Genomic DNA, 16,430 nt, shown 5'->3' on the forward strand with positions numbered 1-16,430 from the left:
AGTGATTGGAGTCATTTCTGGGTTGGAGCTATGAAAAGCTCTACCACAAGAATCTCCAGTTTTTTTCTTCCTCTTCTTCTCCATCCAGCTATGGCAAGAATAAAACAACAGTGCCCCCATCAGACTGCATCTATGCACGATCGAGCAGATCAAAGCTCCCTGTCACTCTGTGTGTGACTTGCAGTATGTGTTAAGTCATTGATATTTGTTTGTTTGTTTTTCCTTGTTATTGCAGTAAACTGTTTCTGCTAACTTCTGCAATACCTTTAAGATACTTCAACACAGTTAAGGTATAAGAATATGAAACCAAAGGCAAATTTAATATAATAAACCATATAGTTTAAGACATAACTAAGATTTCTAAGACCACATTTATGGTTCTTTTTATCAATATGCTTCCTATCATCAGACCCAAACTGAAGTTTCCAATGTCCCCCTTTTTAAAAGTCAGCAATCTTTTTATTCCCCTTATCTTGGAGCTCATGGCCACCACTGAAACTCATGACTGTTATCAGACCTGTAAGACACTCTGTAGCATCTGCTTCAAAAATATCAGGTCCTTCTGGGTTTGTCTTGTTCTCATAATTTTTAGGTCACTTTGTTTTCCTTTGCTTTCCTAATTTCTATTTGAAAGAAGCTGGGAAAATCTCCATCTTGGATGCTTTGCATTTCCTAAAATGTTCTTGGTGAGCTCCTTGTTATGTAGGTAACTCCTGTCTTTGTAGGATAATCCTCATAAGTACATTTCTTCTTTTTTTTAATTTATATTTTATTTTTAATTGTAGGATAATTGCTTTACAATATTGTGATGATTTTTGCTATACATCAACATGAATTGGCCTTAGGTATACGTTTGTCCCCTCCCTCTTATACCCCCCTTCCACCTCCCTCATAAGTATATTTCTTGCTATAGCCTCTCCCTTCATTCTTATCACTGCTTATATCTTTCTATCCTCTTCCTCCATGAGAAGACAAAGAGAAAACCTAGGAAGCTTAAAAATACTTTTTCTATTTTTATTGTGCAACAGATCATGGGGAAAAATCCAACTTAGACATAAATGAAATAAAAAAATAGAATCTGTTCCTCTGCCTCACCGTACCCTGGGGATGATCAACACTAACAATTTTGTGAACAGATGACTTTTCAAGATTCCTTCCAATGTCACTATTCACAGTGTTATGGGGACAAAGAACAGAAAGGGGGAAAGGGGAAGAAAAGCAAACATTGTTCAAGGAGGATCTCATCATTTAGCCAAGTGTTTCCCCAAAGATGCTCCAGGTCAGAGATGCACACTTTCCAGCTGTCATTGGTGGCTGGGAGAGATTTATTATTCGAGGGGTATAAAAATGTTACTGCACCAGAAGGAGACTGTTGTCTATCTTATTTGCTTGGAGTTGTAATAAAGTAGATCCGTGAACAGGCTTTCTGGGGATTAACAGTAGATGAACTTTGCCAGCTATGGGGTTTTTAAAAGAAGAAATTAGCTCCTTCATAGTTTCACATATATCATAAAGAAGCTAGCACATCCTGAAGGCTTCCTCTATAGAAAAAAAAAAAAAAGTGATGTATGGGAAACTTGAAAGTCAAAATTAAGGGAAGAGGGCCATGTAAACTGACCCCAGGATATGTTGAGAACTCTGTTGATTGGGGGAATCAGGAGAGGGGATTCCACCTTCTTGCTAGTATAGTCCTATTTCACTTCACTCTAATGATAAACTAAGTGTGTTCTGGCTAAATTCAGCTTTGAATAATTGCATGCTGCTGGCCTAATCTCCCCTACTGCTGTGATTGGTTATGATGTCCCTTTTTTTCTCTGTCTTCACTCTGAAGTGGAGTGCTTTGTGCTGGAAACAATTCCTTTGCCTCATCCTTAAGAGGTTGATTTCTGTGCTGAGTGGGCTGTTCTGAGCCTATCTCTCTCATACTTGAGATGTGTGGGCATTCATTTATAAAGTTTTGTGTTATCCTCAGATTAAAAAAGAAAAAACACAGAATGTCATCACTGAACAGTGATACCAGGCACTTAGAACTTAGTAAACTTTCAAAGCTTTAAGGGGCAGGAGGGAATGAATTAAGTTTGTGACGAGGGCCTTAGAGGTGAAAGGCTGTATACTCTAGGCCAGTAATTCTCAAACCCTTTGAACGTGAAATCCTTTTGTATTATTGAAATTCTGTTTTTATCCCTTTATATTATTAAACTTGTGGGACTTCCTGGCAGTCCAGTGGTTAAGACTTTGTTCTCACAGTGCAAGGGACACAGGTTTGATCCCTGGTCAGGGAACTAGGAGCTTGGATGCCATATAGGCAGCCAAAAGTAAATTAATTTAAAAAAATAAAGTAATTTATTAAGCTTGTGTTTATGGGGATTTGGGGCTTCCCTGGTGCCTCAGCTGGTGAAGAATCTGCCTGCAATTTGGGAGACTTGAGTTCAATCCCTGGGTTGGGAAGATCCCTGGAGAAGAGAACAGCTACCCAGTCCAGTATTCTGGCCTGGAGAATCCCATGGACTGTATAGTCCATGGGGTTGCAAGACTCAGCCATGACTGAGTGGCTTTCACTTTATGGGGATTTTAGCTATTGATACTTAAAAATTCAAACTGAGAATTTTTTAAAATATTTATTAATTAAAAACAATACATTTATATGTTAAATGATATATTTTATGAAAAATAACTATTTTGCAAACCAAAACAATATTGGTGATTAAAATGGCATGTTTCACATTTTTGCAAATCTGATATTTATCTGAATACAAGAGAACGGGATTTTTATATCTGCTTCTGCATTCAATCTGTTGAAATGTATTGTTTTGGGTGAGCTATGGGAATAAAATTCAACCTCCCATGGGTAAATAGTTGGAGAATTATTTCAAAAGCTTTTTCAGATACTTATAGATCTTCTTTGATACTATACCAAAACTTGACAAGTAGTGATTCCTATAGGTCAGTTGTCATAAGAAATCTGAAACCACATGAATGAGCTTTTAATACTTTCTTATATTAAGATTCAGTGGTCATTTTGCACTTTGAGTGAGCATTTTTTACTTCTGTATAATTTTGTAACATTGCATTTGGTCATTTCAGAAGTATTGGTTCACTGACTTATACTAATAGTCTAAATGTTGACACATTTCATTTTATATCACAAAATAACATTTGTTAATATCAACATCAACGTCATCAGAAAAGTTTTACCTATTGAGAAGCTGCCAAGCTCACAGTGGCAGATAAAAGTTTTCCAAAATTTTGCTTTTGACTTGAAAACTAGATTTCTGTCATTAGCAACAAATGTGACGAATACTGTCAGTTGTTTTCCTTGAAGTGAGTCTTGGTTCATTCATGACTTGAGAAAACGTCTTCCAAAAATCCGAGTTCAAATAGTTCTACCAAGTAAAAATAGTGTTTGACTAAAAACAGAAAGGAGATGGATCCAGTTCACCTTGCAGCTTAGTCACACAGTGGTTTCCCTTGATAAGCATCACACCTCCATACACAGCAGAGGGTTTTATGTGTCCCTTTTCTCTGATAAAACAGAAAATGTAAAAGAAAAGACATGTATTTGAGCACACAGGGACATGCTTAGTTGCTTAGTTGTGTCCAACTCTTTGAGACCCCATGGACTACAACCTGCCAGGCTCCTCTGTCCATGGGATTCTCCAGGCAAGAATACTGGAGTGGGTTGCCATTCCCTTCTCCAGAGGATGTACCAACCCAAGGATCAAATTCACATCTCCTGCATTGGCTGGCAGATTCTTTACCACTGAGCTACCTGGGAGGCCTATGTGTATTTGACACTCAGGGCTTAATCAAATTAATCATTTTACAGCTTCATCTTGAGTGAAACTGGCTTTTTAAAAAACTATATGTGATGCTCCCTGCATTTGTACTAAAGCGGTTGTACAAATTGGTTTTTTACAAATGGTTGCTCTTAGACCATCAGTGCAAATTTCAACAAAGTGTACAGGAGGGATGAAGTGTTGGCGTTCTTATCAAAATAGCTCCGGTCTGGGACAACCCTGGTGGTCCAGTGGTTGAGAGTCTATCTTCCAATGCAGGGGATGTGGGTCCCATCCCTGCTCAAGAAACTAAGATCCCCCCATGACAGGGATTGCTGATCTCACTATGGCAAATGGAGAGCCCAGGCTCTACAACTAGAGACGCCCCCATGTGCCTCAATGAAGATGGAGCACAGCCAAAAATAATAATTAAAAATAAACATAAGATAAAGACCCAGTCTTACTAAAAAAAAAAATAGTTCTGGTCTTTTGGATTCCATCTGTGAGGATCTCAGGGTCCCCCAAAGCCCAGATTATACCTTGACAACCAGGGCTGTGGACAAGCATATTACCACCATCCCTTTACCTCCACCCCAGCTGTCTAGACAAGGGGGGGACTGTGTTGAAGACAGAGACCCCCTTAAACCCATGAGGGCAATGAGGGCTTTGTTTTAGTGTGGGGCTTTGCTAGATAAGCATATGTGAACTAGACTTGCTATCCAATTGGCTTGAAGGCTTCCCAGTCTTTTCTTTCTTTTATATGTGACTTGAAACTTTTTATGTCACATTTATAGTTGGCTTGACTGCCCCAAACAAAGTACTGCAAACTTTCCACATCAATTGGCCATAGTGATAGTTGGTGTTTTCATTTTAGATCCTAAAGAAAAAGCAGCTTGTGTTCTGGTCCCGCTTCATGAATACAGCACCGTTCCTCAAGTTCACTTTCCATGTGTGAGAAAAACCTCTTTGGACATTTCTCCCATTTTCAACTATTTCTCAAGACAAATTGTTAGTCTCTAAGGACGCTTGTCGTCCGCCACCAAGTATCCATTTCGAACATTGCATCCTTGTCTCCTTTGTCAAGGTCTGCGTTCTGTCTGTCAGTTTTTTCTTCTTCTTCTTCACTTTTTTTCCTTCTGGAGGTAGAAACCAGGCAGTGAGAGGATGACAGGTTCTAAAAGGTCAATTTTGAATAAAGAATTGTCTGTGTGCACATTTTTTTTTTCAGAGTGCTGTGTTTTGTGTGTTTTAGTCAAGGGAGTGCTCCTGCTGAACAGACTTGTCTGAAAGTTCCATTTTCTTTACCACTCAGCTTCTCGGCTTTTACATATGAATCCCCTGAATCAATAATAAACTGTGGCAGAAAAAAAAAGAAAAACAAAAAATGTAGGTCTCTTTCGCACCTTTTAACTCTCCAGAAAGGCAAGGCAAGCCACTTTAAAGGTAAAGCTCGCATCTTCTCTCCTGTCTCTTTTCTTTATTAGGAAATGACTTTCAATGTAGTTTATACAGGGTGCCATTAAGGCTGATTTTCTTTTTCCTAAAAGAGGAAGTAAAGGTAAATAAGATAAAGAAAAGAATAACCCAGAACATGGATTGTGTTCCAAGGAATGTTATCAGCATCTTAATTGTCAAGAATTTTCAGTTGCATGTGTGACTGATTATTTAAACCAAGCACCGCGCACACACGATACAGTGTGAGTCTGGCTGTATTTTGGGGGTCACCATTGTCCACAGAGGTTGGTTTAAATGATCGGTGATGCAAGAAACCCTGTTAACTATCTCTTCATACATGGCTTTGAGAGGTGGGTAAAGTTCTATTACTTCAAGAACCAACCCTCTAAGAAATTTCTGTATTTAACTCTTTATTTATTTATTTATTTTTTTTTTTGTATTTAACTCTTTAGACTGATGCTTGCTCCACGGGAGAGAGCCATTGTTTCATTCACTTCTTTCGCTTTCTTGTCTTTTCGTGCTCCTGTCAGTTTTCTCATGATTTGAACCAAATGCCCAGAAACCCACCAGTCAGGGCAGAACAATTGCGTGCTTTCAGTGTTCAGCAGGCACCGCAATCACTGAAATAACCCCAAGTTATTACCAAACAGAAAACAAGAAAAAACCCACACGCCAAACTGTGCATATTGACTTTCTCAAGCCACAGGATCAATCGGAGGTGGTTAGCTGGTTGCTCTGCAGATAATGTGGTCAGGACTGCCTTGCTGCAGACACTGGATTTTTGTTTTAAAGCCTACTTCTTATTGAGTCTTTCTCTCTCTCTCTCTTTCTCTCTCTCCCTCTCTCCTTCCCTCCCAAGGAATAATTACAGGCTGCAGAGTCAAAAGCATTAGAACTGTTTACAAAACAGCTCATAAAGTTTAAAATAATGGGGGCGTGTGTGTTTGTGTAAAACACAATAATCTGTATGGCAGGGGGAAACAGTATACCCTTCTTTCTTCTTTCACTGCCCCGTGTCACCCTCCAGAATTTAAGACATGGAAGTGAGCAACGGAGTCCTTTTTCTTCTGGTTCCTCACACTTCATTCGTGATTCATATTTATCTGATGTCAGTTGATTGTTGAGGATCAAAATACAGACCTCAGAAGTGTGGAGAGAGAATGGGTGCTGGAACCAGCTGCCATCTAATTAATTTTAGGGCAGTTGAAATTCCCATACAGATGCTCCCTCATGAACATTCAAGAGAAAGATGCTTTTTTTGTTTTTTTTTTAATGAGCCCTTTGCTATCTTTCAGAAGTCCTAAAGAACAGCGTCCAGCAGGTTAGTGTTCTAAAGTGAAAGGGGCATTTTTCCAACCCTTTCTGAAGTCTCCTCCTGTGCAGACTTACAAAGATTTTGCAGTGCTCCCCTCCAGATTTTATTATTTTTTTAAGGTGAAAGAGTCACCTCCAGCCTCAGAGCCCATCAATCATTTTGCTTTGCAGGTTGAGATCTGCTGCAGCAAAGCCAAAGCTCGGTGCTGGCGGCACTGCACTGGGTCTGGACAGTAGTGAGCCTGGTGCTGACAGTCAGAGGAGGACTCTGTCCCCTTTGGCACTGATGCACTGGGGATGCGGGCTGGACCGAGGGACAAGCCCAGCCCAGAGGAAGCGCCTCTTCCCCTGGTGATTGATGGAGGACAGTTAGGAGCTCTTCGGAGGCTGGGGAAGGTTGCCCTCTCAGCCACTTACTCTGAAGTCTTTGTCAGCAGAAAGAACTCTCCTGGGTAGTGAGTGACATCATGCAGATGACAAATGACAGCTTTGCGTTTCGTTCTGCTTGATGAGTACTCAATATCGCATGCAGGTGAGTTAACGCTTCCCAGAGGCAAACACTCCAGGGCACTGTGGTTTCACGGGCACTGCTGGCTTTTCCTCATCAGTCATCCGTTTTCTTTGGGGATGTTTAAAGTATTAATGCTATTAAAACATGAGCAGGGATGATACCCAGATCACTGTGTTTATGATTATGCAATGAAGATATTATTCAAGTCATGTGTTAAGCAGTTCTGAATGTTGTTTCCTTCTGTTTCTTCCTTTTGGAGTACAGATTTTAAATTATATATGTGTATGTATATATATTATAATATACATTGTATATTATATTTACACATAAATATAATTAATATAAATACTATAAAATATATGGTGAATAAATAATTTATATAAACACATATATATATTTATGCTGTTTTAAGAGACTGTTTCAGACCAAAAATCTGTATCAGAATCTCTGATTGACGTTTCCTTTGTATTTTTTTCCTCCCCATTTCAGGACCCACTCTGCAGATGTCCTGAACACTTCTGACTACAATTGATTCTTCAACCGGGATACCTAATTCCAGGTATTAGCTCTTGTCAGAAAGCTTTTACATCCGAGCTCTGTGCTGGAAATTCTATTTTGGCAATGAATTTTGAAATTGGAAAAGTTGGAATGAGAATAAAGGACAAAAGTGAATTTGCAAAATAATCAAGCGCTTAAAAAAAAAACCAACCCTACGCTGGGAGGGTTTGCTGCTTCTGACTCACGGGCAGCCCTTTCTCTGCCAGTTTATGTGCCAGTTCTCACTGAGTTGTAGTCCTTTTTCTGCAACCATGTTCAGGGTTTGGATTTCATTTTCGTCTTTCCCTCTCCCCTTTCTCTGACTGCCCAGACCTGCAAGAATCAAGAGACAGACATTTTCCCAGTTTTGCGACATTGGAGCAAGCACAATGAAGTATTCTTGCTGTACTCTGGTTTTGGCTGTCCTGGGCACGCAGCTGCTGGGGAGCTTCAGTTCCAGCATCAGGTCCCCAAGATTCAGAGGACGGATACAGCAGGAACGAAAAAACATACGACCCAACATCATTCTTGTGCTCACCGATGATCAAGACGTGGAGCTGGGTGAGACATTGGCTTTTTCACTTGTTCATCCCTTTTGCTCGAATGATTGACTGACCTCCTGGTATCAGTAACAGTCTGAAAACATTCAGGGGTTTGATGCTTAACAGTAGTACCTTAACCAAAACCTAGTTTATAAAATGTACTTACATTGATGGTAAAGCATCTGGTTTGTGTTTCGACATGACTTTTTTGGTCTTAAGTTTTTGAAGCAATGTGGGGTGGGGGGGCATGAGAATGGGGGTGGTGAGAGGAAACACAGAACTATAAAAGTCAAGGATTGGATCGTGCACCTTGGAAACTCTTGGTCAAGAGCTTTTTAAAATATTTGGGCAAAGTTCTTTCGAAGAACATGAGAGTATGACTGTAATTCTCTGCAGTGCATATGAACAAAGGTAGATACACAAGGAACTTCCAATTGTCATTATTATTAAGGTGAATCCTTTATTCACAGCCTGTAATTGTTAGGAAATTAAAAGTTACAGCATTATACATATCTTCTTCTGCTGCAGATCACTGCCACCCACTAGACAGGATGCTTTTCAGAAGAATTCACTCACCTGGGTTAATTCTGGAGTGCTTGGAAAGCCTGCCAACATCCAGTGTTTCAGCTTAGCTTCTAAATCTTCTGGTTGGGTTTCTCACCCTTTCATCTTCTTTCATGGCCCAGCCTTATGGTCTTGCCCATAAGCTTAGGATCAAGTTCTTCTATGGTACCTAAGACAGATGAAAAGTTTGCCCTTACAAGTTGTCACCAGCACTCCTTTCCATTCTTGAACCAAATTCCTTGCTCTCAGGCTATCACACTGAACTTGACCATCTCTAGTCTTGCAGTTCATGCTGGCAGAATACCTTGGGCTTCTTTCCAGAGCTCCTCTGGCTAGGTTCCTTGAGGATTAAACCCCTGTAGGCTGGAAGTCGATCCACAGGGATGGGGACTTTGTTTTCCAGTTTGAAACCAACTATGGAATCTCAACAAAGTTAACTCTTTGGATTCAGCTAGAAACAAAAGCACTAAAAGCCAGTGGAGGTAATAATTGTTGGATGTGATTTACAGTCTGTTGTCTCTCACTTAATTGTTTAAACTCGACCATGGATTTTTAGGCAACATGTCAAAATGAGAAATCTTGGAGATGTGACTTTAGTGGGTATGTGGCTGGTGGTTTAAGTTTTCATTAACCTATAGCATAAGGAAAGTGAAGACATTTGAATTCACCTTCCTTAACATCTCTCATACCCATCCCTTTCACTGAAGCCATTCTCCACTCTCCTAGTTTTTCCTAACTGGTTGATCACCTGATGGTACCTGTCCCTTCTAGTCTTGGCCCCTCCTGCCTATTCTTCATTTCATGCAAGTATCTGATTGGGTCTCTGCTGCTAAAACCCTCCAAGATGTTTCTTGCCAAGAGGATTAAAAACCTCCTCTCTGCAGGCTGATGAGCTCTGGGCATCTGCCCCATACCTATCTCACTAAGACTATTTTCCTTTCCCCCAGTTTTGCTCTGTGCTTCATGGAAACAACTAGTTGTTTGAAACTGTCTAGTGGTTTCATCTCCCTCACTTATATTTCATGCCTTTACACATCTCATCCCCTCTGCTCTTTCCACCTTCCTCCACCTAGAGAAACCCTACCTATTTTTCATGACCCAGTTCAGTGCCTTGCCCTCAGGGATCCTCCTTCACCAAAACCATCCTGCCCTCCAGCACGGTGGATGGAACTTTATTACCACCTCGGACCTGCCTCCAGCAGGACCCTTAATCCACCGTGTGTTTCCGTCCTTGTCTCTTCCACTTGATTGAGAGCAACTAAAGGATAGGGTGTGTGTGTGTATGTTAATCGCTCAGTCGTATCCAACTCTTTGTGACCCATGGACTGTAGCCCACCAGGTTCCTCTATTCATGAAATTCTATAGACAAGAATACTGGGATGGGTTGCCATTGCTTCTCCAGGGGATCTTCCCAACCCAGGGTTCAAACTCACATATGCTGCCATTTCCTGCATTGGCAGGAGGATTCTTTATTACTGAACCACCAGAGAAGCCAAATATTTATTAAGCAATTACTAAATACTGTCTTCTAGGGGAAGCACATGGATATAATGGTGAAGAGTTGGTGGCCAACTGTTTCTTACATGTTTGTCTTTACTTCTTTCCTTGATTTTCCTCCCAGACACCAGGCTAAGCATTCACTTGTTTAATTTTCACAGTCACTCTATGTAGTAGTTACTACTACTCTATTCAGATTATGCTTAAGACAAACGAGGCTTAGAAGATTTGCCTAGGCTCTGATGAGCTAGGAAATGGTGAACCCAAGACCTGTATTATGTCCAAATCTCCACAGCTACACATGTAACCATGATTCCTTCCATCAGTCCATCCTTCAACAAATATTTGTTGAGCCCTTCCTAAAATAACCTGTAAATATATGATAATATCCTAGGTTCTGAGATAATGACAAGATGGGTCTTATTATCCCATTGACAGAGCAAGTTGATGATGAACTAGAGTGAACAATAGGTAAAAATTTAGAGACCAACCACCTTTCTCAGCAGAAAAATTATGTTCTGGGTGGTGGGTACAGTTTCATAGAGACTTTTGTCTGGCCGATTGTAATGTCCTCATAATCTCTGAAATTTTCTGCTCTAGTCTTTAGTTAACTTTGGGTTTTGGTATTGTTGTTGTTGTTTTTAATCATCTTAAACCATTTTTAAGTGTACAGTTTGTGTTAAGTACATTCACATTTGCAAATCTCCAAAAACTCTTTTCATCATATAAAATTAAAGCTCTGTATCCATTAAACAATAACTGCCTAGCTCCCAGCTCTTGGCATTCGCTATTATACTTTCTGTCTCTATGAATTTGACTCCTCTGAGTATTTCACATATGTGGAATCATACAGTTTCACACAGTACTTGTTTTTTTGTGACTGACTTATTTCACTCCAATATTCTTGCCTGGAAAATCCCATGGACAGAGGAACCTGGTGGGCTACAGTCCGTGGGGTTGCAAAGAGTCAGACAACTGAGTGACTTCACTTTCACTTTCACTTTATTTCACTTAGCATAAAGTCCTTGTTCACTGTTTACCTATGTTATAGCATGTCTCAGAATTTCCTTCCTTTTGAAGGTTAAATAATATTCCATTTTATGTATATTCACCCTTTGTTTATCCATTTATCTCTTTAGACATTAGTGTTGCTTCTGCTTTTCTATTATTGTGAATAACGCTACTATGAACATAGGTGTATAAATATCTCTTTGAGACTCTGCTTTCAATTCTTTGGGGTATATACCCAGAAATAGAATTACTGGATCATTAGATAGTTCTATTTTTAATTTTTTGAGGAACCACAGTACTGTTTTCATAGCAACTGCACCATTATCCATTCCGACCAGCAGTGCATAAGGATTCCAGTTTCTCCACATTCTTGCCAACATTTGTTATTTGCTGAATTTTTGATAATAACCATCTTAATGGGTGTGAGATATTCTCTCATTGTGGTTTTGATATGGTTTGATGTGTTTTGGGTTTTTGCTTACATGTGATTTTGTTTGCCAAATATTGAATAAACCTTCGCCTAAAAAAGCAAAATTTTTGCACCTGTAATACTGCAAGCATTTTGGCTTCAGTGCCTCCAGAAGGATATCAGACTGAGAAAAGGCTTAGGAAAACAATTCCAAAAATTGTAATCGAATACTTCTCCTTTTGAGAAATTAAAAATGAAACAATTCTATCTTCTTGTCTGAAAAGACAAGACTAAGAAGGATGGTAATCCAAGTTTATGAAATCAAGCTGGGACGAAAAGTTCTTACTCAGTAGGAATGAGGGACACTCCCTGAACTTTGGGGACAAATAAACTGGTACTTTGTGAGGGGGGTGAGGCACAGAAGGAATTTATTAATAAAAGTGCTAGCACCTGATATGTGAATAACACTTTATCTTTTCCCAAGAACATTTATTCTCATTATTGCATTTTATTGTCATTCCATCCAAGTTGGGTGGGTAGTTCAAAGATCATTACCCCAGAAGAAAACGTAATCCGTGGAAAGATTAAGTAATTTAACCAATGGTCCCCATGCTTCTGGATTTGCTTTTTCCACTACTTGGGAAGTGGTTTTCAGGTTATGCCTCTATCTGTAAATAGTTCAGGCTTTTAGGCAAAGCTAATGGGTGGAAGATTTATATCTTTAAAAAAAACACTGAAGTATAGTTGATTTGCAGTATTCTGTTCATTTCAGGCATACAGCAAAGTGAGTTATACATATAAAAATAGCTATTTTTTTCAGATTCTTTTCCCTTATAAGTTATTACAAAATGTCCAGTATAGTTTCCTATGCTATACAGTAGGTTCTTGTTGATTATCTATTTTATGTATACTAGTGTGTGTATGTCAATCCCAAACACCTAATTTGCCGCCCACTCGCCCCCCAGCTTTCCCCTTTGATAACCATAAGTTTGTTTCCTGTGTCTGTGAGTTTTGTATATAAGTTCATGTGTATCTTTTTTTTTTTAGGTTCCACATATAAGCAATGTCATATATTAGTCTTTGTCTGGTTTATAACACTTAGGATGACAATCTCTAGATCCACCCATATTGCTGCAAATGGCATTATTTCATTCTTTTTTATGGCTGAGTAACATTCCATCATATATATACATGGGGTATTTATATATATACACCCTATCTCTTTATACCTTCATCTGTCAATGGACATTTAGGTTCCTTCCTCCATATCTTGGCTACTGTAAATAGCGCTGCTACGGATATTGGAGTGCATGTATCTTTTCAAATTATGGTTTTATTTTTTAAGCTAAAAAACACAAATGGACATGGTTAAAAGAGTTTGGGATGATGACTATCATCCAGGAAAGGAATGGTAACCAAGAACATCAGCAGTATCCACGTTTTATTATGAAATTTTAAAAACATTTCTGAAAAAAATAAAAATATATCTCAAGCAACTATGAGCAAATGTTAAGTTTTTAAAAGCTAAAAGACACAGTATTTATTCTATTTTTCCCTCACTTGAAATATTTTACAAGTCAAAAAGAAGAAAATCAAAAATGCTTGTGGTACTCCCCTAAGTTTCTGAGACTATAGTCAACGAGATTAAGCTCTAAGCCTTTCCCAAAAGCCTTTCCCTGGCAGTTCAGTGGTTAAGACTTTCGCCTTCCAATGCAGCGGAGCAGGGGATGTGGTTTCGATCCTAGTCAAGGAGCTGAGATAGATTTCCACATGCCTCATGGCCAAAGACCAAAACATAAAACAGAAGCAATGTTGTAACAAATTCAATGAAGACTTTAAAAATGGTCCACATCAAAAAAAAAAAAATCGAATAAATCTTTCCCAAATGGTCCCTGGGTACCACTCTGAAAAGCAAAATAGTGAGCTGATTAGACCATTGATCTGGTTCAATGTGGCATTTCTTAAATTCTTAGGAAATTGGGCTGGTGCTAACATCTTAGGAAGGCTGACTTATGATCTACTTATATCATAAGTAAAATTAAGAAATCTTAAATACATGGAAACACTTTGTCTAAAGCAGAGGTCACAAATGGGGTCTACAGTCCAGAGCTATTCCACAGATGTGTTTTGCTTGACCAGCATGCTTATCAAAATCAAGGCAGCATTTAAAAAATCAAGTGATTTTTATATAATAGAGGGGGAAAAATCCAGATTCTGACTTTTCTTGAAAAGTCATTGAAAACCTTACATTCCCGTGAGGCAGCCTTCAGTTAAATGCTTAAAGAGGGGAGTTCCCCGGTCATCCAGTGGTTAAAGAATCTGCTGGCCAGTACAGGGGACGTGGATTCAATCCCTGGTCTGGGAAGATCCCATATGCCAAGGGGCAACCTAGCCCACATGCCTAGAGCCCATGCTGTGCAACAAGAGAAGCCACCGCAATGAATCGCAACACAGAGTTGCCCCCAGTCAGGGAAAGGATGTGGAGAAGAGATGGTTATGGGGTTTGGAATTGACACGTACACACTGCTATATTTGGAGTGGATAGCCAACAAGGACCTACTGTATGTGGCACGTGGAGCTCTGCTCGATGTTATATGGCAGCCTAGATGGGAGGGGAGTCTGGAAGAGAATGGATTTATGTTTATGTATGGCTGAGTCCCTTCACTGTTCACCTGAAACTATCACAATATTGTTTGTTAATCGGCTATACCCAATACAAAATAAAAAGTTTTAAAAAAAGAAAGAGTAGCCCCCGTTCAGCCCAACTAGAGAAAGCCTGTGCACAGCAATAAAGACCCAGCACAGCTAAAATTTTTAAAAATAATGCTTGAAGAGGAGTCAAAGCTGCCCTGTTGGGTGGGGCCTGTCCTCCCCAGGCCCTCAGGGTCCCCACCACTCTCCACTGCTCCCCAACACCTAGACCAAGGAGCACCTGTCTTTGCCATCATGTCCACACTGCTGTTTTTTATTGTCTGGAAAATTCTGTATACTCACATCTCTATCAAGGGTAGAAAACTGGAAAGACGAAAGCATTGTGATTTTTCTTGTACTGAGCTGGCTTCACTTGCCTGCCTTCTCTGTCTAGCCCTGTAGGCATTTTTACTTCCATTCCACTAAAAAGCTAGTCTCCACTTTTAATGGCCTTTAGCTCTTTAGGGGAAAAAATAATGAGTCCTAGTGACCTGGAAACATTCCAGACAGATTTATTATCTGCTTCTTAGTCCCTTTTTTCCCCAACTTGGTTTCCCTCCCCAACTTGTTTTTAGCTGAAACATCTGTTTTTTTGTGGGTTTTCCCCTATCAATTCCATAGTTTTGGTAGAAAAAGGTGTACTGTTCGATCATGTTATTTTTTTTTCTAATGCTTTCAGAATTCAAATTTTCAATAGACCAATAAAGCCATTTTTAGTATGAGAAATATCACTGTTTAAATTTCCATACTTAATTGTTGGCATAAGAAATTATCAGGATGTGCTTAGTACAGGCCATTTATATATTTCGAGCATTGACTCTACCCCATCATAAAACAATGGCATCTAGAAACAACCCTATATGTTTAATAAGAGCTGTGTTTGCTGGTCGTTATCACTCATCAAACCATGAGCAGTTGTAATTCACACAGAGGTGTGTCTCCTATGAAGCCAGGTATGTATGAATACCACATACCTGGGACTTCCTTAATGAATGATGATGACAAAATTTGTTATCAAATTTCTAGTTTTGTGTTTTTCTGGACATGATGAATAGCCTCAATGAAAAGCTTAATGTTTGATAGTACGAAATATTGAAATATTTCAAATATCAAATGCTAAGATATTTGAATCAGGAAAGGCAAATCTTTGTCGTAAAGTTTGACATGGACATAAAGTAATTCAAGTTCACTGTGTGATTTTGGTAAAGTCATCCTGATGAGTGGGACATTTTCTCCCCTCTGACCTTTTACACGCATGTGATTTGAGACTAAATGACTTGAAGCCTGTAGAACGATTGAAATTCCTGGCTATGACTCTGTCAGGCCCCAGTAACCCAGTACACACTACCTCCAAAGGACTGTTCCTGGAGCCTTGATTTTAACCCCATCAGAATTGCAAACCTGATAGATCTTGCAGGATTCCCAGAGCGCCACTCCTCTCTCAGTCACTGCTGACCTAGCAGAATCCTAGTCCACAGCTGATCACTGTCAAAGCACCCCCACCCACCCCTGCAGGAGCGATGGCAGACATCCCCAGTCCCAACCTGGAACTCTGGCACTGGGGCAGCTCTTCTTGGCAGCCTCGAGGCTCAGCTGTGGCCTGGACCTTCCCTGTCCTCAAGCCAGCTCAGTCAGCAGTGCCCCCATGCCAACTACTGGACTTCATTATGGTCACTTCATAGCATCCCTGTCAGGCTTCCACCTCAAAGGACAATTTTAAATGATAATGAAGCCAGGCTTCTGGCTTAAGAGAGTCATGGGGAACAGTGCGTGATGGGTAGACGGGAACTGATATCTTTAAACCAGCTTTAACATTTTAAGTCTTGAAGCATAGACAAAGTAAACTTCTATCTTAATCCGTCAAGACTGCTATAACCAAATACCATAGACTGGGTGACTTCAGTTCAGTTCAGTTCAGTCACTCAGTCGTGTCCGACTCTTTGCAATCCCGTGAATTGCAGCACGCCAGGCCTCCCTGTCCATCACCAACTCCCAGAGTTCACTCAAACTCATGTCCATCAAGTCGGTGATGCCATCCAGCCATCTCATCCTCTGTCGTCCCCTTCTCCTCCTGCCCCCAATCCCTCCCAGCATTAGAGTCTTTTCCAGTGAGTCAACTCTTG

The 16,430-nt window shown here is 39.9% G+C and overlaps 1 protein-coding gene across 6 annotated transcripts in view; it reads left to right on the forward strand.

Annotated features, from left to right (window-relative positions):
• The window catches only part of SULF1 (sulfatase 1), a 199,909-nt gene that overhangs the window by 97,420 nt on the left and 86,059 nt on the right, over positions 1-16,430 (forward strand). For 5 of the 6 annotated variants that reach the window (XM_027561145.1, XM_027561142.1, XM_027561140.1 and 2 more), the window contains 2 exons: positions 7,546-7,615; positions 7,925-8,154. In XM_027561145.1, coding sequence (XP_027416946.1) covers positions 7,983-8,154 — 172 coding nt within the window. In that variant the 5' untranslated portion in view covers positions 7,546-7,615; positions 7,925-7,982. Of the gene's footprint in view, positions 1-6,989; positions 7,078-7,545; positions 7,616-7,924; positions 8,155-16,430 lie in introns of those variants that run through there. The other variant, XM_027561143.1, reaches the window with a different exon arrangement.

Source organism: Bos indicus x Bos taurus, chromosome 14 (assembly GCF_003369695.1).
Source record: "Bos indicus x Bos taurus breed Angus x Brahman F1 hybrid chromosome 14, Bos_hybrid_MaternalHap_v2.0, whole genome shotgun sequence".
NCBI classification, from domain to species: domain Eukaryota; kingdom Metazoa; phylum Chordata; class Mammalia; order Artiodactyla; family Bovidae; genus Bos; species Bos indicus x Bos taurus.